The 27282-nt window shown below is 47.2% G+C and overlaps 2 protein-coding genes and 1 long non-coding RNA gene across 6 annotated transcripts in view; 2 read left to right on the forward strand and 1 right to left on the reverse strand.

Moving 5' to 3' along the window:
• LOC306638778 (beta-galactosidase-1-like protein 2) overlaps positions 1-4920 on the forward strand; it is a 40320-nt gene extending 35400 nt beyond the window's left edge. The window contains 7 exon segments of the mRNA XM_079102109.1: positions 468-608; positions 887-958; positions 1230-1308; positions 3106-3193; positions 3528-3639; positions 4312-4428; positions 4684-4920. Coding sequence (XP_078958235.1) covers positions 468-608; positions 887-958; positions 1230-1308; positions 3106-3193; positions 3528-3639; positions 4312-4428; positions 4684-4770 — 696 coding nt within the window. The 3' untranslated portion in view covers positions 4771-4920.
• Positions 4921-8077: 3157 nt separating this feature from the next.
• B3GAT1 (beta-1,3-glucuronyltransferase 1) overlaps positions 8078-27282 on the reverse strand; it is a 29885-nt gene continuing 10680 nt past the window's right edge. Inside the window, exons 2-7 of one of the 4 annotated variants that reach the window (XM_079102112.1) lie at positions 17936-18031; positions 17640-17786; positions 13134-13642; positions 12136-12432; positions 11448-11548; positions 8078-9707 (exon numbers count right to left, since the gene is read on the reverse strand). In XM_079102112.1, coding sequence (XP_078958238.1) covers positions 11462-11548; positions 12136-12432; positions 13134-13642; positions 17640-17786; positions 17936-17939 — 1044 coding nt within the window. In that variant the 5' untranslated portion in view covers positions 17940-18031 and the 3' untranslated portion in view covers positions 8078-9707; positions 11448-11461. Of the gene's footprint in view, positions 10279-11447; positions 11549-12135; positions 12433-13133; positions 13643-17365; positions 17448-17639; positions 18032-27282 lie in introns of all 4 variants that reach the window. The other 3 variants (XM_079102111.1, XM_079102113.1, XM_079102114.1) reach the window with 3 other exon arrangements.
• Positions 13650-15823, forward strand: LOC306638786. Its single transcript, XR_013757560.1, has 2 exons — positions 13650-15336; positions 15703-15823. It is a non-coding gene; the product is annotated as an uncharacterized lncRNA (long non-coding RNA).

Here is a 27282-nt window from a genome sequence, read left to right on the forward strand (position 1 = left end):
AGTAAAGAAAACAAACTGGTGCTAGAGTGTGCAGGGGGAAGGAACAAAAGAAATTGAAAACAATGGGGGTCTTCCTCCAGCCTGGGGCTAGAGCTGCCTTTCCCTGGGGCAGGAGGAGGGGGAAGAGGCAGAGGAATAGACTGACCCCTCCTTTGTGAAGAGGTGTCACCTCCTGCAGCTTACTAAGGGATGCTGTAATGCAAAAATGACAGTGTGTCTAACTAGATTGCAAGGCTCCTTTCTCTTATGGCATTCCCTTTCCTTGTTTTCTCATCCCTATAACTCTAGAGAGCTATAGGTTTAATGCAATAAGTCCAAATGGAAAAAGGGGGTTAGAGCTCCCCTTACCGCTCCACCTTCAGTGTGCTCCCTCCCAGGCCGGACCTGTCTGCTACTCCATGTGCCAGGTGGTTCAGGGTGAGGCAGTGAGCCTGGCCCCTGTGCTTTTCCCCTATTTTCTGTTGTAGCCAATCGAGTCTGAAAAACCCATCAACATGGAGAACCTTCCAGTAAATGATGGAAATGGACAGGCCTTTGGGTACATTCTGTATGAGACCATCATTGCTTCATCTGGCACCCTTAGTGGTCTTGTACGTGATCGGGGGCAGGTAGGAGCATCTCTTCTTGATTTCTGGACCTTTTTAGTGACCAAGCTCTACATTATACATCTTATTCTCTCTGCCCTCAGAATTAGCTATTGCCAATATGTAAAGTTGCCCATCCCTGTCATCTCAGTGACACTTTCCAGCTGTGACCATGTGCATTCATTCTTCCATGCCCTCCTAAGCATCCACATACATAGTGTTAACTCTTTGTTTCATAGCAAGGCCCCTCTCATACTCCCTTCTGTTGACCATGGATGCTTTTCATCTGCTCTCTTTGGCAGGTATTTTTGGACACAGTATCCATAGGATTCATGGACTATAAAACAACAAAGATTGTTATCCCCTTGATTCAGGTTTGTTATCCTAGGGAGTTGTGTGATGGCTAGCCCCAGCTGCTTCCAAGGAAGTTTTGTGGGAGTCAAAGAGGAAGACCTGGAAGACAGTAGCCTCCTTAACCACAAGCTGCGGATGGAGGGGGCAAATATGTCTTTCTTACCAGCTGGGGCTCTCACTCCCATACTCAGAGCATAGGGAAGAAATGTGGTCCACAAACAGCCCCAGGTGCAGCAGTGACCTCATAGCTGGGTATCAGGTGATTATCATCAGCCACTATGTTCCTGGCAGGGTTACACCTTACTGAGGATCTTGGTGGAGAATCGTGGGCGAGTCAACTACGGGAATAATATTGATGATCAGCGCAAAGGTGGGTCATGGAAGCCCATTGCAGGGAAGTGGGTAATGGAGGCACCCTGCAGGGAGGCGGGTCATGGAGAGCCATTGCAGAGAAGTGGGCAGTGGAGGCCCATTGCAGGGAGCAGGGCCATGGAGGCACACTGCAGGGAGGTGGGTCATGGAAGCCCTTTGAAGGGAAGTGGATCATGGAGGCACACTTCAGGGAGGTGAAGACTAAGTTGACGTACACGAGACCAGATGAGTGGGCCAGAGAAGACTAGCTGCACTGACCTCTTCCCCTATAGCACTGCATGCTTGTACTTTCTGTGTGCTCATGAAGAAACCACATGAACTGTGAGCTAACCTTAGTCTCTCCCTGGGCTGAAGTCTGCTTTTGCATGGGATCATCTGCTTGTTTGGGTGGGTGAGGAGCAAGGAAAGAGATTTCCAGGAATCCAAAGGACAATATAGGACCAGTACCTTCTTAGATTTCCACACTGAATTTCTTTTCTTCTTCCATCTCAGAGAAATCCATAGTTTCCTGTGGTGAGGAGGAGGAAGCAGCATATAGAATAAACCAAATGCCTTTTGTCCACATGTCCCTCCAGGAATATCCCACTAATTCACTCTCTTTTTCTAGCCTTCTAATCTTTTATGCCTTAATTTAGATCTTTCTTTTTATCTGTCTAAATGTTGGTGCTTTTAAGTAAGTTATAAAAAAAGAACTCAGATAAAATAAATCCTGCTGTAGTGAGGAAAACTGATGACCTTCCAATTCTGTCACAGCTGTTTGCATTTGTAGTGGAGGAAATTTGTGCATCTCTCCCTTGGTCAGATTTTCAGCAGAGAACCTTCTGGTAGCCTACCAAGTATGTGATGTGTCTGTAAGACATTGGGGCTTCTCCTCTGGAAGGGCCTCAGAGTAGCTTCTAGAACCATCCAGGCCTGCTTTGCCTTCCTTTTCCTGAACTAGTTCCCCAGCTTTCCTCTCAGAATCTCAGCGCCTTCCCTGGCATTTCATCTCTGGGCCCATCACACTTTCTTTGTTCTCCTGGTTTGGAAGGACCTTCCACTCTGACCCTTGTTGCCAGTCTTTGCTTCTCATTGTGGAGTCGTAGCCTCTGGATCACATCCAATATTTATAAGCCACAGACCTTCCCTCCAAAAATGTGCATGTACACACACCTTTCTGCACCATTGAAGAGTATCTGCAGTCCCTGTGAAGCCTATTCAACTTTCCCAGTTTCTCAAATTCTCACCCTATCTTCTCAGCAGCTCCACTATCCTTGGGGCCACTCCAGGATCAACAGAGCTGTCCCAAGGTGCTAATCAGTCACTATGAGGTTGTATATAGTTCTTCAACGTTGGATACCCAAGTGATATTACCATCTGCTCACAATTCCAATACTTGTAAACCCTGTCTTTAAATCTAGGTTCTGTAGAAAATTTCCGATTAAATTGTTTCTTGGATCCTACTTGATACCAACCTTAAAGCTAGGCCCAAACCTCTGTCACTTTTGTTCATGCAGGTCTTCCCTCAGAGGCAGGTCAGAGTTTGTTTTCACCCCTGTGAGATCTCAACTTTGTCGCTGTCCTCAGATGTATTACTCTTCCATGGCAAATTCTAGTACCTGCCAAATAATGGTCTTTTCATTATCATGTTCCTTGGCATCTCTAGGGAGGTTATCTTTAAGTGCAGAGCTTCTTAGGTAGTATATGTTTCAGGAGAAATCTCCCCTTGAACTTTCTATGCATGGCCCTGGTCGTAACTAGGTTACCTGTCCCCTGCCTTTGGACTTGCTCATGTTTCTTTGCCTCCTTCCCACAGGCTTAATTGGAAATCTCTATCTAAATGATTCTGCCCTGAAAAAATTCAGAATCTACAGCTTAGACATGAAAAAGAACTTCTTTCAGAGGTAGGTCCTTGCCCCATGTCAGTGTATGAGCTCATAATAATTTGTAGCAGGAGCCAGCACAGCCTACCCTCACCCCACCAGGATCTGCTAATGCCAGGACCCAGAGGCCAAGGTGGTTTATCCAAGGTGAGGGACAGTACCAGCATTAGAACCTGCACTTGCAGACTAGGGAATGTTCATTGTACTTCCTTGCTGCCCTTCTTGTGTCTTGGTTAAGAAGTGTGGAACTTGAAGGCTTTAAACAGGGAAAGGACATATCTTAGGAACTAGGTACAGGACTGGAACTGATCTAAGAAAGCCCCTTCCTCTTTTTCTTGCCCTGTTCTGTCCTTAGGTTCAGCACTGACAAATGGAATAATATCCCTGATGTACCAACATTCCCTGCTTTCTTCTTCAGTGGCTTGAGCATTGACTCTTCCCCTTCTGACACATTTTTGAAACTGGAGGTTTGTAAGCCCCCTTTCCCTTTCCCTGTTCTTTCATCTCTTCTCTCAGAGTGCTGATTCAGAAACCATTGATGCTTAGCCTTGATGGAGCACTCTATAACACCTGGTCCCAGAGTTCCCCCTGTTTTTCCATTGTCCTATCTGAAAGGGTTCCTGGGGCCTTCCAGGGCAGCAGAGGGAGCTCAAAGCAGAATCACCTGATGGCCCTTCTCAGGGCCCAGGCTCCCATGTCCATCCTGGGACTGGGTGCTCTGCCTAGAAGGCTCAGAGCTAGTGGGGATGAGGGGGAACATGCCACCTGTTAGTCTCCATGGCTATTGAAACACTGACTCCCTTTGGTCTTTTGGAAACTGAGTGAAGAACAGATCTTTTTCTGGGTGGGGTGGGCGGATACCAGGAATTGAACTCAGGGCCACTTGGCCAACTGAGCCACATCCCCTGCCCTACTTTTGTATTTTATTTTAGATACAGGGTCTCACTAAGTTGCTTAGAGCCTTGCTTTTGCTGAGGCTGACCTTGAACTTAGGATCCTCCTGCCTCAGCTTCCTGAGCTGCTAGGATTATAGGCCTGTGCTGCTGCACCTGGCATAAGGTGTCTTCTCTGCTTTCTGGTGTGACTTCATCATCCGTGCCTCTTATGGTAGACTAATACCCTCCCTACTCTGTTTGAAGGGTTGGGAGAAGGGAGTTGTATTTGTCAATGGCCAAAACCTTGGACGTTACTGGAACATTGGACCCCAGGAAACCCTCTACCTACCAGGTCCCTGGCTGTACAGAAAATACAACCAGGTGGGCACACCTCCAGCTTCCTTCTGTTTTCCTGGTGACTCCCTTCCCATCCTTGCACCTGGCATCAGGTTGCCTCCCTGGGAGCCTTTGGGAGAGGGCAGAAGTTTCAGTTGACCCATTCCTTCCTATTTCTTGGTGCAGAGTCGTTGTCCCTGTTCCTTTCAGCCTACTCCCAGACCCTTCCCTTACAACCCCCTGGCCCCCTCATCTGGCTCCAGGACAAGCCTCATAGCCCAATCCTTCTTCTTCCCACAGATCATCATTTTTGAGGAGGTGATGGCAGGCCCTGTGATACAGTTCACTGACACCCCTTACCTGGGCAGAAACCAGTACATTCACTGAGTAGCAGCCCCTGGCACCCCTGCCTGGTGAGCTGCTGTGTTCTCCACTCCCCTACAGGACAGTCTCTTTAGAGCAACCCCAGGGAGCCCAGAGATAGTTTATTCCCTGCTTCAGTCTGAAATTCTAATCCTGGGAGTACTGAAAAGAAAGGTGGAAAGCACTGGGGCCCTCAGACCTTCTCGGCCTGGTTCTGCGAATGGCACCTTTCATACTCCCTGCTTTTCTGGGAGAGGCCCGAGGGATGTCTCTGAGGGATGGTCGTGTTTAAAAGTCAGATCACCAAGTGATGAATACTCGGACCCTCAGGAAAGGAACTGGTGGTGGGAGGGCATTGTCCCCTGCTCCAAAGTCCTGCTGCTCAGTCTGCTGGACGCAGGAATGCTCTTCTAATGTTCCCTGTGGAGCTTGGCCACATCCTGGATGGCCCCATTCTGTTCCTGAAATCATGGGTTCGTTGCTGTTTGTAGAGAAGGAAGAAGGGGCATTTCACCTAAGTCAGCTTTATTCTTTCTTTATTGCCCTCTCTAAGCTGCCACTGGGATTCTGGAAGGAACTGTTTAAGAAATAACATATATTTTTTTTTTTTTTTTCCCTTTCCACAACAAATTGAGCATAAGAGAAAAGGAAATACTCAGCCACTGATTTTCCTGAATTAGACAGCATTTCCAGTTGTACTCGATGGGAGAAGCATTAGTTGAGGTGGAAATGTAGATCCCAGCAGAAACCACAGCCTGAATCTGAACTTCCAAGGAGGGAAAGGACAGAAGGTCCAGTTAAGTGGCATAGGCTAGGTGACCCCCACACCCCAGGCCATTTTGGGGTAGCCATGAAACTCCCAGGCCTAGCCCAAGTCTTAAATGCAACTTGGTAAACTCTCTGCCACTGTAACTAACCAGTAGCAGGGGAGGAAACCTTCATAGTTATGTCCATATCCAAATTAGAGGTTCTTGTTTTAGAGATTCTAGAATTCAGTGGTTTGACTCAGGTTCACTCTGCTGGTTTGCAATAAAGCAATAGATTTGAATCAAGTTCTTTGCCAATGTCTCTGGTCTCATCTCTGCCACTCTAAGCCAGTGGAGGAGGCAGTCTGGGATTAGGAACATAGTTAGCCTCCTGGCCTTCAGGAATCCGGACTCTGACCATACCCAACTGTTAGTTGATCCACACCCTTGTCTGCTTACTGCCTTAACCTTGATTCTGCTTGAAATGTGGCTGGATTGGAAGTGCCCCTCAAGAGGAGAGGTCAAGTACAAATCCATTCTTGTGCTGGTGGGCAGGGATAAGAATCTGCCAGATGGCCAAGAGTGTTGCATATGAATTAGCTGAGGGGTAGGGAGGGGCAGGGCAATTTTTCTTCATAAACCACATCTGGCATGTACAGCACCAAACTAATTATCTTCACTAATAGAAAGTCAACTAGCACCAAACTTCTGAGCACAGCACCCACACAGGAGTCCAGTGAAAATGGTTATGGCTGATCCACAAGATCTGCACTGATGGGTACTGCTGGTGGTATGCAGCCATGGAGCCAAGAGCCCAGCAGATCAGTGGCAGTCAGTGTGGTCCACATGTCCCACTCAGAGGAGAGGTGGAGTTTATTAACACTGAGGTTCCAGACAGTGACTGGAGAGCAAGACAGGAGCAGAGTCTTTAATTTTGTCTAAGCTCACCAGTTCCTTATGTGATGCCTTGAAATAGCAAGCTTTGAAGTAAGATGTGTACAAACTCAGGGCCACTTGGTATGGCCAGAGGCATGGGGCAATGTCACAGTGTCACTTTATCTTATATTACATAAGAGTGGATTTCTGCAAAGCTTGACACTGTTGGAGTTGTGACAGCAGATTGCAATTAAGGAACTCTTACAGAAAACTCTTTTGGAAAGTGAAGAATTCCCTGAATTACACTTTTATGCACACCTATGCATTAGCCTTTTCTTAAAAAGAGCTCTTGCTGTAGTAATTTCATATTCTTGACTTTATCTGTTTCCCTATCAAAGCACCTCCAGAATTGACTAAAAATTTTTCCAGATCTCTTTATGGACTCTTCTCATTCTTTTTGGAAGACCTAATCTCTTACCCCAGCCTAAATGCCAGGACTCACTCATTGGATTCCATCTTTCTTCCATCCACACTTACTGCATGGGGTCTCAACCTGTGAGACCTATGTCATCATAAACAACCTCGACACCAGTAGCCTCAAATGTCCATCCATGCCCACAGTCCAGGTACATAGGCAACTGTCCTCTCACTGTCCCCTGCATATGTCCAAAAAGCATCTGCAACAGAATTCTGATTTGCCCCAGGTGGCCCTTCCTACACTCTTTCTTATATCAAAAAATGGCAATTCTATTCCATGGCTCAGATTATTTTTGGCTCCTATTTATATCCCACATCCAATCCCTCAGAAAATATTGTTGGCTCTGCATCCTAAAACAAATTCAGAATTTAGTCACTTCTCTCTGTCCCAAAGCTTGCACCCTTATCCAACCCACCATTATCTCATACCCAAATTGTTGCAGAAGCTACCTCCCTGGCCAGCTCCTGCCTTCTCCATTTGTCATCAACACAGAAAGCAGAATGGTTCTTAAAGAAGTTTGGTTAGATCATGTAGGTTGTCTGCTCCAAACCCTCCAATGCCTTCTTGTTTTACTCGGTAGAAACTGAAAGCTTTGTGCTGAATCTTGAAGCTAACATGTTCTGGGCATCCCCCTCACATGCCTGTTACACCTATTCTACCCACTTCCCTTGCCCTGCCTGTTGCAACCACATGATATGCTTAGCTATGAATATGTTTGTCCTCGTGTTCATAGCTAAGCACTCGCCCTCCTAGGGAGAGCTCTTTCTTCTTAGAATGCTGCATGTTGGGGTATTACTGCTTTACTCAAAATTGCCTTATCAGGAACAAATTATATTCAATGCATGTCAAAATAGTTATTATGTATAACTGTAGTTATGTATAACTATAAAATGCACTAATAAAAATGGTTATAAATAAATAGGGAAAAAAGAAGCGCCTTTTCACAGAGACCTTTTTGACTGCCCTATAAAGAACCCAAGCCTTTCTTCCTGCTATTCTCAATCTCCCCCAATTGGCTTTGTTCTTCTCCTTTGAGCTGATTCCATCTCTGAAATGTGATTCTTCTGCTATGATCCATCTCCTCTCAGTAGAGGATAAGTTCCATGAAGACAGGGGCCTTTTTTTCTTTTTTCCACTGCCATGTTCTGACAGGTAGCCACCTGATAAATATTTGTTGGATAGTTACGGTAATAAATAAGAATAAAAATAAGGCAGGGCTAAAGAGAATTAGGACTGTTAAAAACCATATTTGACTTTTAATTTTGAAAACAAATTAAATACAGTTAAATTAAAAGAGATCGGATGGTGCAGCTGCCTGGGCTCCCCCTCCCCCCAGCCACTGCCCTGGAAACTCCTAACCCCTGGCTTCACTTCTTTATGGTGGGGCTTGCCAGCAATGGAGCAGGGAACAGACTGGGTTTGGAAAACAAATTGTCATCATGGACCCAATTCTGACTTATAACAAACTCATTCCCAACAAAGATGAAGGCTGCAGTCCACCAGGGTTATAATTATAAATAAATATACATGCAGCTAAGAGAGGATATTAGGTGAAAACAACTGAACTAGCAATCTGCCAAAAAAAAAAAAAAAAATCCTCATTTTGTTGTTCATTATTAATTTCCTGAAAATAAGCCCTCGGATTTTGGCTAAGAAGGTGGCCTCATACCAGCCAATTTGACCTTGATATTCAGGGCTAGTTTTCATGAGGCAGTAGAGTGCCCAGACATAAATTCACTTATCTATGGATACCCTGTGCCCACCTCCTTCCTCTGCCCCATGCCATCACACTTGATGCCAAGGGTTCAGTTTCCAAAGCAACATCCAAAGTGTAAGAGGTTGGGGAAAATATCCTGCAAGGTGGTTCAGGGATCTGATTCCATCAGATGGTTTCATGAATACAGTGGGAAGTTATATTCATTTCAAAATAGGCAGCCAAAGCTATACTCTGAATGTTAGGTCTCTGGACTGAGTCCCACCCACCCATCAAGGAGTAGGTTCTGCATGGCCCTCAGACCTGTCCTATGAATTTTAATGGAGTGAGGGGAGGGGTTGTTAGCAGTTAAAAAATAAACACCTCTTCAGTAGGCACAGGCCCTTTCCTTTTCCTCCACTTGGGAAGAAAATTGTGCTTCCAACTTGCAGGAGCATGAGATTACCACCAGAGGGGCCATCCTGGTCAGAGTGCCAGGGACCTCTCCAGAGGCCTGGGAGACCCAGGGGGCCACTACTTCCTGGGTGGAGACAACAGTTTGCAGCTCTGTTCTCTCTCTGGAGTGGAGAGCGGGGCAGCTGGACATGAGGTGGGCTGGCTCTGCATCTCTGCTTCAAGAGAAGTGAGATTTTCTTTTCCCTTTTTTATTTAAAATTATGATTTCCAAAGCAGTGTGCGCTCAGGTCTCCTTTCCTCTTAGTGTCCAACTGATCCCTGCCCCTCTTCCCTAAATCTCTCCAATCCAATTTCCCATCCCTCAAAACAGGAGCAGGAAGGAATTGGCGACGTCCCTGGATCCCCCTACTCTCCAGGATGGAGAAGCTGTCTGCCTTACCCACCACTGCTCACTCCAGCCCTGAGGCCTGCAGTTTTCAGTAGCCACAGGAAGAGGGTTTCTCCCCTCCCCAGCCCAGGCCAGGCGAGGGGCAGGGCAGGGTGGGGAGGCAGTGTGTGGACAGTGGGGGTCATGTGGTTCTTGGTCCAGGTCAGTCAGTGACCTGTGCTGGCTCTAGGCCCACCTCCTTGCCAGTGCTGGAGGAGAAGGCTTGGGGAAAGTGGACAAGAGGAAGGGAGTCCATTCCCACCACAGCTGAGGTACAGGGGGTCCATTGGCAGGTCCATGCTCCCCCCACGCAGGGCCGGGCACCTGTTGAGATAGAAGACAGCCTTATTATGCTCTGTAAACATGAACCAGAGGAGAGCCAGAGGTATGTCTGATTTGGGAGCAGTGCTCAGGAAGAGCAGATGCCAAGGAGTAGGGCATTCATGATGCTTGGGGTTGCTCTGTCTTCAGAATTCCCTGCTGGGCATCCTGTGTGGTCGTGCTGGGCCCAGGAGCAGGGAGCCAGAGATGGCCATGCTCCACCTGACTGCAGGGTCTTCTCACTTCTCTCCCAGCCCCAGCATCATTCCAGGGCAGGCAGGTGTGCCCACAGCACTTGCTTGTGTAGAGGTGAGCTGAGCACTGGCTTTGCTGGCAACCAGACCCCTCACCCTCAGGTCTTTCAGGCTCCCTGGTCATGCTGGATGGAGAGAAAAACAGGTCTGGGATTTCTGTGCTTAAATTCTGTCCTTTGTCCTGTCATCGAGCTGGGCTCTCTTGAAAGCCCCCACAATAGATAGGAGGTGATGGTGGTTCCTTAGGAGTCTGCTGTGGAGGGACCGTCAGCTGTGGGGAGAGGATGGAGGCCCAAGAACAGGGTCTGAGAAGGAGGCTCCTGTGAAGGGAGAGGAGGAACAAAAGAGGTGTCAGCTCAGGGTGGAATCGGAGAGGGAACAGCTAGTGTGACCAGCTGCTCAAAGTTGAGTGCCTAATGGAGGACTTCAGGAGCTCTTGAGAGACCTTTCTGAGGAGCAGGTGGAGAAGGTGCTTCCAATAACACAAGGACACAGAGAATGAATCCTATACTGTGCTCTGTACTGATTCATTCTAAGTGACACTGGCCAAGGTGACTTTTTAAGGTCAAGGGACAAAACTGGCAGTGATACCCTGAAGTCCCTGTGGGCATGGTGCCTACAAATGTCCTGAGGCCAGAGGACAGATGTCTGTCTACTGCCTGAGCTCCCACCTCTGAATGACATGACCTAAAATAGGGAGTCCCAAGTAAGAAGTGCTTTCAAGAAACAGTAGGATCATGAAAAGTCCCTCGAAAATTCTTGGCATGGCCAATTACCCCGTACAGTTCACATTGTGCCATTGTGTCACCTTGGACAAGTTACTTTGCTTTTCTGAAATCATTTCTGTACCTCTAAATTGTAGGTAGATCTTGTAAGCCTACCTCAATAGAGGGATTTTAAAGAACCAGATCAACATCAGTGACACATATTGTATTTATTATGTGCCGCAGACTGTTCTTAGTACTCTTGGCAACTCATTTTATAGATGACGAAACTGATGCACAGAGAAGCAAAGTTAGGTCAAACATAAAAGTCCTGGGTGCTAAAGCAAGTTTTGGGGTATATGCTTTCACTGTGTACTACACCTGACTACAGAACCAGGGTGCCACTGACATAGAGCAGTTGAACCCAAAGGGGAAAATATAACCTTAAGAGGATAGAATCCAGTGAGGAAGTCTAAGCAGCAGTCCTTGCTGTGTCGTGGCCAGCATAACGTGACAGAGAAATGTCATGAGAAAGTGTCTCCGTGGACACTGCCTGGAGTGTCTGGTGGTAGAAGGACCCAGCTATGTGGGTGTAAGCTGGCACCTGTTAACCTTCAGGTGGCAAAAAAGAAAGGAGATTTTGGCCACACCTCTTCCTCTCTTGTCCGCATTTGCCCCATCTACCCATGATGAAGGACCGAGCGGAAAGTCCTTGGAGATCGATGCTGCGTCCAAACCTGGTTCTGTGCTGTGTGCTTCAGTGCCCTCCCTGGTCTGCCGCCTACCTTCATCCTGAGGCTTAGACCTCCACCGAGGGGTCAGTGAAGCCCTTCTTCCCCTCATTCACCAACACTGGTTTCTCTGTCCGTGTGTGCCAAACCAGGATCTGTATGTCCAGAGACAAAACAAAGTAGGGTGAGGTCTCTGACCTCACCCTGCCACCTCCCTGCTCCCTCCCATACCCCACAAGTATTTCTCCTGCCCCTCCCTTTCCACCTGCTCCATCAAGACTTTCCACCTGTTCTTTATTTCTACCTACCCCCTCATTCTTGCTGTTTGTACATGTGATGCATTCAAAATATCTTTTGGAAATGAGATGTATAGAACTACAGAAAATAGACAAGTCCCAAAACTTCCCAAATGTGCATGCACACGTGTGTGTGCACATGTATGTATGTATGTGTGCATACACGTGTGTGTGCATCTGATGGTATGTGCATTTTTGTGTGCAGGGGGCTAGAGAGCACATTTGTTCAGATAACAGGGCTAATAATTCTTGGTTATGACCCTATGACCATGCCTCCCCTGTCCCTCCTACTTTCAGTATGGAAGATAAACTACCTTCCTTGGTAGAGGTTTCAAATGGGCAAGATCATTTTGAGGTCTCTGTTTCCTGGCCCCGATCTGTGGAGAGGCTCTGAATGGTCATGGAAATACTTGCACTACAGTCATCAATTCTGCAAAGGGTCCTACCTTGGTACAGTTGGATGCCTTGGGCTCCAGATCATTGAGGGTGACAAGTTCTCGAAGGAGACTGCTTTCTTGGTAGCCTCCCTTCACACCACGCAGCTTGAAGTAAGCCTGGCTTCTCTGTAGAATGAGCCGCAGGTTGACAGCAAATCCAGCCATGTCTATTGCAAATGGTCGATGGGGGTCGAACACTGTCTTCCAGCCAACCACCTTCCCTGCCCCGTTCACCCGTGGGGCCTCATAACGAAGGCCGCCAACGAAGGCCACAGGCCACACGGACACCCTCCTGGTGCTGCGCATCTACAAGGGGGGAGCCAGAGTCAGGACACCTGGGTCTAATGATAGGAGTGGCACCCATCCCCAAGGGAGGTGAAATCAATTATACGTGTGGGGTCCATTTAAAGTCATGGGGGGACGGAGGTACAGTCCAGCCCTGCCTCTACATGCCATCCTATAGATGGCAACTAATGGGCACCTGCAGAGGAATCTCCTCTAAGCTGCAGGCAGGACCCAACTCCCAATCCAGTTGTCACCTTCTCAATGTGACCCAGTTGCTGATTTCCTCCCTTGCAGAAAACATCTCAATCTTGCCACTTATCTGTCAGAAATGATGACTCCCCCTCCCCCCAGGCTTGCATGGCCCAGGACTCCAAAGAAGCTCAAACTGTTCCACTGGAATGGTTTCTGGTTTTCATACAAAATGGCCCCACTCAAAAGATCTCAAACAGCTCTTTTAAGGGCAAAGCTTTTAGGAGGACACCACCATTCTTGCCTTTAACAGGTGGAGGATGCTTTTGTCAGCAGTATGGTATTTTCCATGCTTTTCCCTGGTCCTCTACTGTTCACCCATTCTAGTCTGACAATCCCCTTCCCTGGGTTTCCTTATGCTTTTGTACCTACACCCATAACTCCCCGGCATCTCTATTTTCGCTAGAGTCCCCATATCCATCAGCATCTCCAATCTCTGCTTCCACTCTCCTTCCTCTCAGTCCCTCCCGCACCTCCTCAAAGAGCTCCAGGCTGTAAGTATTGTCGTCGTCAGCGAAGTACACCACGCCAGGCTGGGTGGAGTTACGTGGGAAAGTCTCTCGCAGCCAGCGTAGGGCCAGGTTGCGCTGCATGGTGCCCCGTGGGATGCGCGGGTCACGGGCATCCCCTCGCAACTTGTAGTTGCGGGGCGTCTCCACGTGCAGGTGAGTGTAATTGAGGCCCGTGTCGCGCAGCAGGCGCGCAGTAAGCGGCGTACGACGAGGCGCATCCTCCACCACTAGCCAATGCAGGTTGGGAACATGCAGCAGCGTGTTGGCCATGCGTGTCAGCTCGGCCTTTTGAACTGGGCGGCTGTAGGTGGGCGTCACGACGTGGATGGTGGGTAGTGTGTCGGACCATGGCGGGGGCCTAGTGTATACGTATTCCGTGCGCACCACCTCCACGATGTCACGGTCGGACATGCAGTACTCCCTTGAGTCTGCGCCTGGCACCGCATCCCGTCGTGGATCACTGCCCTCATCTGCAGAGTTGGGAGAAAGGCGGTGTGGGGGACAAATGGTGACCTGACTCTGTCCCCATTACAGGGTACCGAGTCCAACTACCCTTTCTAAGATAGGCCCCTCCTCTACCTCTCTGCAGGAACAGCAAGAGCCCTGCTTCATCTGCTCAACCTGTTAAAGCTAAGGTTGAGATCTACATCCCTGGAATTCTCACAGGGATTTCCTTGGTTCTGACTTCCTGGATGAAACAGAAATAATCCCTTCCTTATTCTTACATTTGACAGCCCTGTAGTCTTTTGAGTGCACCTGGCCATATTCCAAGCTTGCACTCTCAGTTCCTAAACACACTGGGTTTTACACTGTAGTCTTCCAACCCTCCCTTCCCTAGTGCCCTCCTTATGTGGTGTAAGTAACCACATAGCAGATTGACCGTGCTGCATTCTGTGGTGGGGATGTCACAAAACACAAGGGCAGCATTAATCTCATGGCTGCAACACACTGGATCCTGAAGGATCCAAAGATTAGCTTTCCTCAAATTTTTTTTTTTTCAAATCCTCTAGTCAAATGGGGCCTCTTCCTTCTTAGCCCTATGTAATCAATTCTTTGAATCTTGGTGCAGAACTTAATAATTATTGTATTGGATTTTAGTGAGTTTTACCCACACTCATAAAAATGATTTTGTAACCTGAAAGTCATTCCTGATTTTGTATATTCCTCCATTTTGGTATTTTAGGAAAGGACAAACACGACCTGTTTAACCTCTTCCAAGGATTTGATGTCAATCTCCTAACCCATACCTTCTAGGCACACTGGGCTATATGGGACACTAACTGCACACTACTGTCCTAGCACCCTATTAGTGTTACTGTCTCCACTCCAAGGATGCCATGAGGGACACTAACACTTGCAGATCCTGATCTCTGAGCAAACACTCCTAGGAATGGGGCTATCATTACTTCCTGCAGGCAACTTGCTCCAAGTACAGGAAGCCCTAGTGACCTAGGTATTTCTTATATGCTGGACATCCTCCTCCATGGAGAATCTAGCAGTCTTATTAAGAGGAGATTCAAGATCACTAGCATTCCTGTTGTCAATGAGTTTCTATTTTCCAAATTATGTCATTCTGTTTGAAAAACTCATGTAGCAATGATAGTGTAGCTCACATACTCTCAGTGGAAGGATCATGGTCAGAGGGCAGGCCTAGGAACCTGAATGCCTGGGTTTAGACCCTGTCTTTCTGTTCAACTAAATGCCCTTGAACAGGTTACTTAGCTTTTGGTGCCTTGATTTCAGTGACTGTAAAATGGAACTAATAATAGCATCTACTTTATTGAGTTATTATGTAGATTAATGAGTCGAGACACTTGAAGGACTTAGAGCTCTTTTGTTGTCATTTCCTGGTATGTAGAAGGACATGAGCTGCCCCACTTCCTCATGGCTCCATACAGTTACCATAAAGATGAAATGAGCAAGTCACATGAAAGGGCTGGAGCCAGGTCAAAGAGAAGATGCTGGCATCAGCCATTTTGGTCCCTCCCTCTATTCAACTTTCACCATCATTAGCAGCTTGCAAACTGTATGGGTGCTGGTGTGGAGTCCCATACAGATGAACCTAGAAAAGGACCTGCTGCAGGCTCTTAGTGCTCACAAGCTAATGGCACAAGACACATAGCAGGAGCTGGAAGTCTATTAACCAGGCTACAGAGAAGATGTTGTGGGGGTTGGGGAGACTAGCACAGGTACAGCTCTTCAAAGATGGCTTTTTTGGAGGAGTTTTGGGTCAAATTGTGAAAAGAACCAGCTTGAACTAAGAGGGATAGGTTTTCAGGATTCTGACAAAAATATTAGATTTAATTCATCCTGTGATCTATAAAGTCTTAGAAACTGTGGTCTAGAAAGGAGATTTAGGACCGTTTTGGCTAGTGTACTGCTACCCAGATTATCCCAAATATTTGCCATGGGAAAGTTCTCTACGAATTGGGATTCCATACCTACACTCTGCCCTTCCCACTGACTTGAGGGCTTCTGCACTTCTGAGTCCTTGTGACCCTAACTTCATTTAACCACAGAGTTCACTCAGTCCCTCTTGGCATGTTCAGAGAAGACAGAATGTCAAGTTGCCATCGTTGGGCAATAACATCAGTACTTAGAAAAACGCCTGATGTTTCCAACCCTAGCTCTGCTAGGAATGCAATGGGACATGCTATCATCATTTTCTACATGGTAGTTTCAACCATTCTGGAATGATGTATTGGCAGGATAATGATGATTCTAAACTGACAAGTACCAAACAGACATTTGGGTTAGGAGCAGAAGATGACAGCAGGCAGAGAAGCCAAAGTGTCCAGCACAGGCAGTGAGGCTACAGCAATCTTAAGCTTAGCTTGTTCTTCTGGAATCTTTGGGAACCTACAGGAGTTTATCTGTGTAGAGCAACACAGAATAGGCCATGATTTGTGGATATGGCCTTCATCTGAGTCACTTGAGGGTTACAGGCTACAGTGGAAACCCAGATCCTAATTCAGTGTCACTATCTCCATCCCTGAAATGGGTTTGGGTACCTTCCTGTTTTATCATGCTCCCAGGTAAGATAATTCACATTGGACTGGGGGGAGGGGATAGTTCAGTAATAGAGTGCCTGTCTAGTATGTGAACATGGGTAAAGACCTGGAGACCATTCTTAGCACCATGAGGGGTCGGGGGAGACACTTTGCTTTAGGAGAATTGCTGCTTTCCCCAAAGTGTTGCATCTATGTGTATATTGGGGACTGGAGTGGAAGGGGACAAGAAAGCATGAGACTAAAGGCTAAGCAATGAGAGCAGCCAAATGTGAAGCACATAGAAGGCTTTGGGGTCTAAAGTGCTTAGATGTGAGAGGGAAAGGTAACCCTGGGACTCAGCCAGGTGAAAGCAGTTCAAATCATAATTCTCCCACTAGCTCCTGATAGATTCTTTCTCTCTCCAGGTCTACGGCCAGTAGGTAGATTAACTAGTTTCCTAAACAGGAAAAGGGGATAAGCAATATATTCTTCTTAAAGGTGTTGTAACACAATACATGATAAGGTTGTTGGTCCAGAGGTAGAGTGCTTACCTAGAGTATACAATACCCCAGATTTGATCTTCAGCAACCCAAAATAAAACAAACAAATAACAACAACAACAAAAAATATGGGCCAGAAATCCTATTCTTTCCTCATGACTTCCTGCTAAGTGATTAGGTTCTTTGCACATGGGATTGGGAAGTAAAGCTGTGTATGCAGTTGTCTCTGCATGCATGTATTAATCATGTTTGTTCTAAAAAATTCTGTATTTGATGGTGCTTTGACTTTTGTGTGTATAGGGGAGGGTTGTTTGTTGTACTGGGGATTGAACCAAGGGACACTCTACTGAGCTATGTCCCTAGCCCTTTTTTATTTTATATTTTGAGTCAGGGTCTCATTAAATGTGAAGACTGACCTTGAACTTGCAATCCTCTTGCCTCGGCCTCCCAAGTAGCTGGGATTACAGGTGTCTGCTATCACACCTAGCTGTTGCTTTGGCTTCTTGGGGCCTTGCAGACCTGAGAAAGGGCTGACCCTCCCAGACTAGCTAGAAATAATAAACAATTGTCTGCAAATACAATTTTCATATGCCAATGAACCAACTCAGAGGCACACCCACCCACCTCCTTTATCAAACACTGCAAGCCAATCTTACGCTGTCCTAAATCACCAAAGTACCAGTACCAGACAATTAAAAACTACCTGTCATATCTTAGAACACACTGAAATTATTCAAACTGTCCACTTCCAAGCCTGCTCAGAGGTTCGCTCAGCTCTTTCTTTCCTGCAAAAATCACAATAGAGGCATATCCACATGCTTGCCTCTCACCCCTTTTGCTTCCTGAGCAACCCCAGTGGCCTTGTGTGGCATGATATGGACCCTTCTCTTGGGAACTGAGGGTAATAAGCTCTTTCAAAGAGTTCTCACTAAGGAGGCCGGGCTGGGGAGTAGGCAGGGAGGGTGGGCAGGGCTCACCCTTGTGCACAGCGAGCAGAGGTGCAAGGGTGCTCTGGTGCCAGACGGTGATAAGCAGAGTCCAGGGCAGCACGATGAGGACGATTGCAAGGATGTCCCGTCTTTTCGGCATCTCCAAAGCTGGCTGCGCCCACAGCTCCTCATTACCTGAGTGGTGGTAAGGTCAGGAGAGGGGTGGCCACAGGGCAGCGGCAGCACAGGGGAGAAAAGAAAAGGCATGGGCTGGCCGGCCAGGCATGGAGAGAACAGAGAAGCCGAACGCTGGCTAGCAGGTCTTACCAGCACTCACAACCCACCCATTGCGGAAGCAGGTTTGCAGAGTCCAGCCTGACAGGAGCCTGAGAAGGGGCGGTTGTCCAGGGGTGAGGTCAGGAACCCTCAGAGATGGATACCTGTAAAAGAGAGCAGAAGAGGATGGCCAGAGACCGAAGCATGGGAGTGGACACCCAGCAAGAGTCAGGTCCCACTCTGGGACATACAGCATCAGGTTTCTCAATGGAGTCTTCCTTGGTCTTCTCTTTGAAGACCTCATCTTTGCTGAGGGTACATTTATAAGAGTCAATAGGGTATAGGCATTACAGGTACAGCTTCCGGGACACCCGATTGGTTTAAGTCCCGAGTGTTTCATCCATAAGCTGTGATCTTTGCACAATTATATCAACCCTGTACTGCAGTTTAGTTTTTCTCATCTAGAAAATTGGGCACCTCCTTTCCAAGGCTGTTCTCAGAATTATGAGTTAACATTCATGAAGCACTTAGGGTGGTCTCCCATGTAAGTGTACAAGAAATGTTAACTTTTGTGATATCCAAATTTGTGGGCCCAGATTTTATTTTTTCAAACCTGGGTATAGCAGCAGAGTTGGGAAGCTTACTTTGAGAAAAGGAAGAGATCTTTTAGGGTTAGGCTATGGGAAGAAATGTGACAAATGCATTCCTCTGTTAATGTCCCTAGGAAATTGTTTTGGAGCACCTGCTCCATGCAGGATGAGTGCCAGGTGCTGTACTTGGGCATCAGCAGGGAAAAGGGGTGGTCCCTATGGGACTGCTACATCATGGGGAGACATTTCCATAAATGGCAGCAGCAGGACCCCAGGAAAGGCATCCCCATGAAAAGAAAAGGCCTGGTTGAGCTTGTTTTCAGTTGTGGCAAATCTTCTGGCAGCCATCCATTCTGGGACTTATTCCTTCTTAGGACAAGGGGAGTAAATATAGGCACTGCGGAAATTACCACATCCTTTTCCTTTCTTCCTTCCTTCACTTCTGTGCTGAGCATTGCGCAGATGTGCCAGGGGGGAAGAGGGGGAGGGGAGAAAGGGCAGCCTTGGGTGCCCCAGCAAAGCCCTTGATGTACTCATCACCCCCAGAGTCTAGCACTGCATGGTGACCAAGTCTGCTCCAACCCCAGCCCATGTATGCTCTCCATCTCTGGGAGGATTGAGAGATGTGCTGACCAGGACTTCATTGTCCCCCAGTTTTGGAAGTAGTATGCTTTATTCTCAGGTCTTCTCTTAAATATGATGCCATCTGGAAGACCAAATTTTGCCTTCCATTCTGGTTTCCTGGGTCAGTCAGCAGCCCCTGCCTACCTCTTCCCACCAAAGGCCCACTGTCTCCAGAGTCTGTCTACAAGGGCAGATGGCATCACCCTCCCTGCCTTCCTTAGGCGATGGAACACTAGGGTTAAATGAAACAGAGGCCAGTAGTGGGGCATGCAATAGGACCATCATTCTGAGCTGTGTGCTCCATTCCCTACAGCAGGCCTTGGCTGACCCTATAAGTAACAGAGCCCAGTGGCATATAAGAATGCTTATGGGTCTCATGTGAGAAGCAGAGTGACTTATGCCACACCCTCTGGATCAAATTGCAGGCCACCAGGAGGGCTGTACAGGGTTCCACATCAATGCCATATTCCAGCTGATGTGATCTTATGTTACATCTAAAGAAGGATGGGGAGTGCTATGTTTTAATATGGTTTGTCCTCTCTGAAACTTGTGTTGAAATTTGATTGTCATTGTGGCAGTGCAGAGAGGTGGGCCCATTAAGAGGTGATGATATGAGGGATTAATGCCTTTCTCACAAGAGTGGGTTCATCCCTGCAAGAGCAGGTTGTGATAAAGCAAGACTGTCCATCATGTTTTATGTCTTCCATTTGTGTTTGCTTGACCTTCTGCTTTATCATGAGTTGAAGCAGTATGAGGCCCTCACTAGCACCATGCTCTTGGACTTCCTAGACTCCAGAACCATGTGTCAAATGAACTACTTTCCTTTATATATCACCCAGTCTCAGGTATTCTATTACAGTAACAGAAAAAGGACCTAAACTGGGAGGCTAGGCCTGACTGAAGCTCCCAAAACATCTGGAAAGATTGATTCTATGTTCTTAGAGATTCACAAAGAAGCTTTCTTCAATGTCTCCGGTTTTCCAGAAGTTTCTAATTCCAGGATGGAGAGAGCTGAGGAAAGAAAGTGAGCACCATGCCCACTCAGTCCATGTGGGTCTAGCCCCATGTCAGTACTTTCCTGCTTTTAATACTTGTCCCCTCTGGGAAGTCACTTTATCGCACAGCTCTGACACCTGCTCAACCTCCCACTGGTCTGCTTGGGCTGTTGTTAATGACAACACAGCTTCCCATAGCACTCATGATGTACAAAGACTAAGTTCAACACTTAACACACGTCTGCTCCCTGCCGTCCTCACAACCACCCTGTGAGGCAGGTATTATCATGATCCCTGTTTTATAGCTGGATTCATGGAAAGAGAAAGTAAGTAATTTGCCCCTGGTCAATGACTAGGAAATGATGCAGTCAGAGTTAAATCAGGGTGAGGTGGCCACACGCTGTCCGTCAGGAGCATGCCTGAAGTCCTCACAGCCTGGGCCAGGCACAGGGACACACACAGGCCACAGGCTTTCTCTGGCCTGGACAAACACCTGTTCAAGAGCCCCTGTCCTCCGCCCCAGCTGCTTGTGCTTGGGTCCCAGAACCTGCCTAGACAACGGAACAAAAAGGAAAAGGGGAAAGTAGGGACACGGTGCAAGAAGACACAGGGAATCTGATCCCATTTAGTTTTTGGTCAAAATATCTATGAGAGGAAAGGGAGGGAATGAGGGAGAAAAGCTCTAAAAATAAACTTGCAATAAACCCAGTTGTGCATTAATTACTTTGGAAGCCATTACGGCTTGAAAACCCCATAACTTTAATGGAGGCTATTATAAGCATAGTGGCAAAATCGTGGAGCTAATTACCAGGCGGTTATTAAGTAGAACCAAGAGAGCCCTCAGTCTTGGAGAAAGCCATCTGGCCAGCAGGGGGTGGAATCATGGGAAATGATGCCTGAGTATGTGTAGGGGGTGGGGTTGGGTTGGGGAGGGTGCACCTATGCCTGAGTCTAAGACAGGGCTGCAGGGATATCCAGTGTGTGTCACTCCTCTGCAGCCTGCAGTTTCTGCTTAGAGGAAGGATGGTAGTTGCCTGTGGTTGCATGTTGTGTCCACTGTGGAACTCAGAATGGCTTCTGGACCGACCCTTGTTGGGATGGGCAGAAGAATCAACACAAAGGTGGTAGAGAAGCCTGGTCCAGCCAGGAACACCCAGGAAAGCAGAGAGGATAATGATGAGGAAAGCAGGTAAAGGAGGAATGGTTGGGGGGGGTGGGGTTTACAGTGAGAAGGGAAATGTAGGTGTGAGCAAGCGTGAAGACCAGGTCTGCTGTGGCTGTTTCCCCTCCCCTACGCTCATACCCATGCCTGTGACAGACCCTGACTATCACCAGTGTCTCCCTCAGCAAGTGAGGACATGAAGAGGCTCCCCTCTGCTGAGTGTTCTCAAAGCATCCACTGGGCAGAGACAAAGCCTACACTGTGGGTATCATGGTGAGGCCCAGTGGGGGATGGTCACTGGAGGAGGAGGAGTAGCAGCTGGTGGCAGCAGAAGGCAGGACTGTGTCCTGGTCGGCTCCGCATGGGACTGGTTGTGCTGCTTGCCCCTCTTGTCTTCTGCTCTCATCCTTAAAGCACTGAGATCAGTCAGAAGAGTTTTAAAGTATTTTCCATTCTTCCATTTTAACTTCTTGAAGCTAAGATAGTTGGGGCTCTGTGAGAATGAGGAACTGTCCTATGTTATGATTTAGATGTGAGGTGTCCCCCCAAAACTCACGTGAGAGACAATGCAAGAGGATTCAGAGGGGAAATGGTTCTGCTCTGAGAGCCTTAAACTAATCAGTGATTTAATCCCCTGATAAGGATTAATTGGTAACTGAAGTGGTAGAGGGTGGCTGGAGGAGGTGGGAATTGGGTGTGGCTTTGGGGTGTATATTTGTATCTGGCCAGTGGAGACCTCTTTGCTTCCTGACCACCATGCGAGCTGCTTCCCTCTGTCATTCTGCCATGATGTTCTGCTTCATCTTGATGCCCAAGGAATTGAGCTGGTCTTTTATGGACTAAAACCCTGAAACCATGAGCCCTCAAATCAACTTTTCCTTCCCTAAAATTGTTCTGATCAGATCCTTTAGTCACAGTGGCAAAAACAAAACAAAACAAAACAAAACAAACAAACAAACAAAACCAAACTGACTAAAACATCCTGCTTGAAGCAGGTGGTGTCCAGGTGGGCATTTAGGCCAGGGTCAAGGCCAGAGGGACAAAATCACAGCTGCCCATTGGGACTGAAAGAGCATGTAAACTTATGGAGATTCGTCACGTCTGGAAAGAACTATCTACAGCAATTCATTGATTTTAGGGTGCCCTGGTATGGATGAGTGACCAAGACTCAGCTAGAAATGTGGCAAGTCAGGCTGGACAGCCCAAGAATGGCTGGGTCTGAGAAGGTCAGGACAGTGTACAAGGTAGGCTCAAGGCTGGCCAATTCTACAGGCTGGAAAGGCTTTTTTTCTGCACCTGCATTTGTTCAAACAAAAGCCTCAGTAATGCCCCTCATCCCTGAAGATGGGGCTCATTAAATTCCATTTGACAAATATTATGCATATCCATAGTTGAACAAGGCACTGTGGGTGATACAGCAGTGTTGGAAGAAAACAGGGGCTTGCCTCCAAGGTTTCCTAGTCCAGAGCAGGAGACGATACACAGGTCACTCCAAGGCAAGTGATGTGTGAGGTGCACATAATGTTTGAGAGATGTGTGTGCATGTGCACATGTGTGTGTGCTCACATGTGTGACAGAGGCTGGTTACAAACAAGCTCAGGACTTGTCCACACCACTCATCTCTGGAGGATAATCAAAGACTTTTTAACCAATAAGATTAGAAGCAATAGTTAGTTGGTTAATCAAAAGAATGAAAGTGGGGGTCTTTCAGAATGATACATACATACACGTCATACATATTTCAAGGTAAGTAAGTAACTTTTGAAGATCCAGATGTTGATCCTTCCCATGAATGCAAATATGTGATCTTTTTTCCAAAATTCAAACTGCCTATTGCTGGCTGGTTTTTAGCATTTCCACTTTTTCAGCACAGGGCCAGGGCTTCTCCTGTGCCAAGAGGCAGCCAATGGGACATCTGCACTGAACTGGCATTAACCTCACCATAGCAAGTGCTCATTGTAGTTGAAGAAGTGGTTAGAGAACTGAAGGACACTTCGTGAGCAGGCTGAGTGCAATACCCGCTAGAATGCTTATCACTTGTTCCCATCGATCTTCAGCTAATTTGGAGACTGTTTTTCCCACACCCGCCATACAGTCTTTTGAGAGCATTCTATTTCGTTTTCATAGAAAGAACACACTTATTTCAATACACTATTTCAATGGTATCTCTAATGTTCCATAATGATAACAAGCACTATCATCATAAACAGGTTGGGAAAAAATGTTTTGACTCTCAGTAAGCATGTGCTCAGGTGCTGTGAGCCAGGGGTCTCCAACCCCTTCATTCCTCTGGTACTGGCCTGGCTCAGTGTGCTTTATGAACTGAATGGAGTATGTCAGGCAACTTGCTGAGTTAGTTGATCAAACAAAGGTTGGTTCAGAAAGTTCTGCTGGGTTGGGAATGTGGTTCAGTGGTAGAATACTTGTCTAGCATGAGTGAAGCCCTGGGTTCCATCCCAGCACTGCAAAACAAACAAAAAACCCTGCGTTCATGCACAGAAGTACATTAATATCATATCATTCAGGAGTCTGGGTTTTCCAGACAAAGGCAGATGCCGGAGGTTCCTTGCATGGGATTATAACCAGCATCACAGAAGTTGCTGGGGGAACTGGTGTGGTTGGAGAAGGTCCCCAGTCCTCTGGGCATGGGAGTGGGGATGTGACAACAGGAGGAAGATTTTAAAGAAAAATAATGGGAGGGATGCTGGTAAGGCTCCAGCATCTCCCTCAGGCCTACACAGGTCCTTCCCAAATAGAGGGAGACACAGACTTTGTCCCAGAGATCTGCATGAGCCCCTAATGGGATCAAGGGATTAGTATTGATTCTGCAGGCACTGCTCAGAAAAAGCCCAGTGCCAGAGCTAATCAGCTCCCAGCCCAGTCAATCCATACTTCATTAACCTGGCCCTAGCACTCTAGCCAGCAGCACTTGCCCTGGGGCCCACACAGCCCCTGCTATGAGGCAGGACACAGGAATCGACAGAAGCTTAGAGAGACAGCATGATCCGAAGACTCAATGTTCAGGGTAAGCAGAGGCCTAAAACTCTGTATGCAGCTGCCTCCTTTGCTGCCTCCTTTTGCTGACACATCTAGATCTTGCTTCCTGGATGTCCTGGCCCACACATCGGCCTAGCTCTGGGGAAGTCTGCCCCAGGGTCTGATTGATCTGACCTTTCTGTGTCTATCCCCACCCTGATGGTCAGGTCCAGTACCCCCAGAAAGTGTCTATGAGACTCTGAAGGCTGAAGGGCTCCCCTCCCCAACTCCCATGGTGCTGCATGAAGGAGTAGAGGAAGGCCTGAACCTGGGGTTGTCTGTCCTGATTACCAGGCCTGACCTCTGCTGGCTGGCACCTGTGGATGCTCTGGTAGAAAGAGCAGCCTGTATTCCTGATCTTCTGTCATCTCATTCTTTCTAACTGGGAAAAACCAAGCCAAGTAATCAAATAGAAAGGAAGTATTATGTCAATTCAGACATGGTGTAAAGAATACTTTTATGCTTTGATTCCCTTCTAGGCCAAAAATGTCAAAAAATATTATCCATTGAGTTTTTTTTTTTTTTTTTTTTTTTTTTTTTTTTTTTTTTTTAAGGAAATTCCGTTGTTCTTTTTCACTTCTAGAAATAGCCTTCAGATTAGATTTGGATTATGATTCTGTGAAAAATGAAAATTGGGTTTTAGTTTAGTGTGGTTCTCTTCAAGTAAAAGTCCATTCTAGTTCATGGGAAGAATTTGAACAGAATAAATATTGACCCCAGATGATTTTGCTGATCTTCCCTTAGTCATACAGCTAATGGTCTCCAGGTAGAAGTACTTCCACTTGCCCCAGAGTCTCAAGGAGTGAGGACCTGAAAGCAAAAATCAAGTGCTTTGTCCTATGAGAACAGCACATGTTCCTGTCCTCTTTGGAATACACCAGAGCTGGGGTACAAGCAGACAAATGATCTACTGCTTGGCTCTTTAAGAGTAGGAGGAAGTGTCAGCCAATGAAACAGACCTGATAGAGAACTGGGCACAGAAGGATAATGGTCAGCAGGACCATGAAGGACTCCCAGTGAAGAGCCACCATGTAGAGTGAGTGCTCATTCTCAGGGATGGGGGGACACTGTGGCTGAGAAGGTGAATGTATCCAACAGGAATGTGCTAACCACCATAGGACAGCAGTCAGAGGAGCACAGAGCCATTCATCTCTTGCCTGCATGATATGAAAACAGTGACTATCTTTGGGGTTTGAAGGACTGGGAAGAAGTCCCTGCAAAAAAACCAAAAATACAAAAAAACAACAAAAAAACAAAAAACAACAACAAAAACCCTGCTGCCCAACCTGGATCAGAGGAGAGGTTTGATGTTGGAAAGTGCTGGCCTCCCCACCTACTTTACCTTCCTTCCTTGATATCCTCCTGTCCCTTGCTGTAAGCCCATTCTGGAACCGTGTCAGCTTTTGGAAGGGAATGCCACTATTCCCATGACAAGCACATCACATTCACTTTCTATTGATGTCTAACAAATGATCATATTCTTAGAAGCTTAAAATAGCACCCATCTGCTCTCTTCAGTTTCCATGGGTTAGGAGTCCAGGCCTGGCTTCACAGGGTCTCATGAGGCTGCAAAGGAATGACCGGGCCGTGTTCTCATCTAGAGGGTTGACTGGGGAAAGATCCATTTTTAAGCTCACTCATGTCACTGGCAGATTCCACTGCAGTGGGGTGATAAGGTTAAGGGCAATGGCTACTTGCTGGCTGTTGGTTAGGAGTGTGCTTTGCTGCTAGGGGCTGCTCTCCTCACAGTACCTTGCCACGTGGCTCCTTCCCGCATAGACTTTTCCTTTATCAAAGCAGCAATGAGAGAATCCAGAGCAGACTGGAGTTCTACATAACACAAAGTAATCATGTGAGTGATAACTCCCATTTTTGCCATGTTCCACTGGTTAGAGGCTCATAATGGGGGTCTTTCACACCTATAGAGAGGGGATTAGACAGAAGTCAGAGATTGTAAGGAATGTCTTAGAGTCTACCCACCAGAACCAGGCAAATAGGCTACCTTTACCTTTAACTCCTCAGCTCCTGCCCAGCTCCCACAGCTCCTGAGGGTCACAGCAGGGCTCAACCACACCCATTGCCTTCCAACACCTCTCCTCCATCTTCCCTTCACTCTCCTATGCCCAAGAAGAGTGATCCATGCAGGGATAATACTACACTGGGAACAGCCTGGACCCTGGACACCCTCTAAACCTCTCTTCTCTGTATGACTTTGGCAAGGGAACCTCTCTGTGCCTTGGTTTTCTCACTATAAAATGGGAATAAGATAGTGTTTCCCCTCTAGGTTGTTAGGATAATTAGAAAAAGAATAATCCCAAACTATCTGGCATGTGTTTGGTGCCAATAAACAGACAGTCCTGAAGCTGTTATTCTCACAGCTTGGAAAGGGCCTGGCATGGGATTCTTGGCCTTGCTTTCCTCTCCTTCTAGCTAAACTCCTGGCTGCTGAGAGGCAGAAGGAAGCTGCAGATGCTGGGGTTCCCATATCAACATCAAAAGGAGAAGTAAGAAGAAAGAGAGTGGCTGGAATAGTCAGAGATAATTCCATGTCTCAGGGGCTAACCTTGGCTCTACCACCATAGTATGAAGCCACTGACAAGTCCTTTGTGTTCTCCTGGCCCCATTTCCCCCATCTCCTGATGCAGTACTGTTCCTGGCACGCTTCACTGTGACATGCCTAAGATCCAACCACCATCTTTCTTCCAGAGCACCCCTATACAGGGGGATGTTTTTGTCATCATCTTGGAGAACAACATGAGAATCTCAGGGCTGTTCTTGATCTTCCTATAATGGTGGGGCCTCAGCTCCTAGATGTCTGCCTCAGGCCTGAAGCTGCACCCCTCTGACACAGGAAGAGAGTAGCTCCTTGCCTGTAGTAGTCTTCCATTGTGATTTGACTCCTGCCTTTCCTCTTCAATCGAGAATGCACCACCCCCCTGCCTGATCCACCATACAGACTTATTCGTGCTCAGTATCGTTCTGTAACTTTCCTTGGCAGCAACTTACTT

This window comes from Sciurus vulgaris, assembly GCF_902686455.1.
Source record: "Sciurus vulgaris genome assembly, chromosome: 11".
NCBI lineage: Eukaryota > Metazoa > Chordata > Mammalia > Rodentia > Sciuridae > Sciurus > Sciurus vulgaris.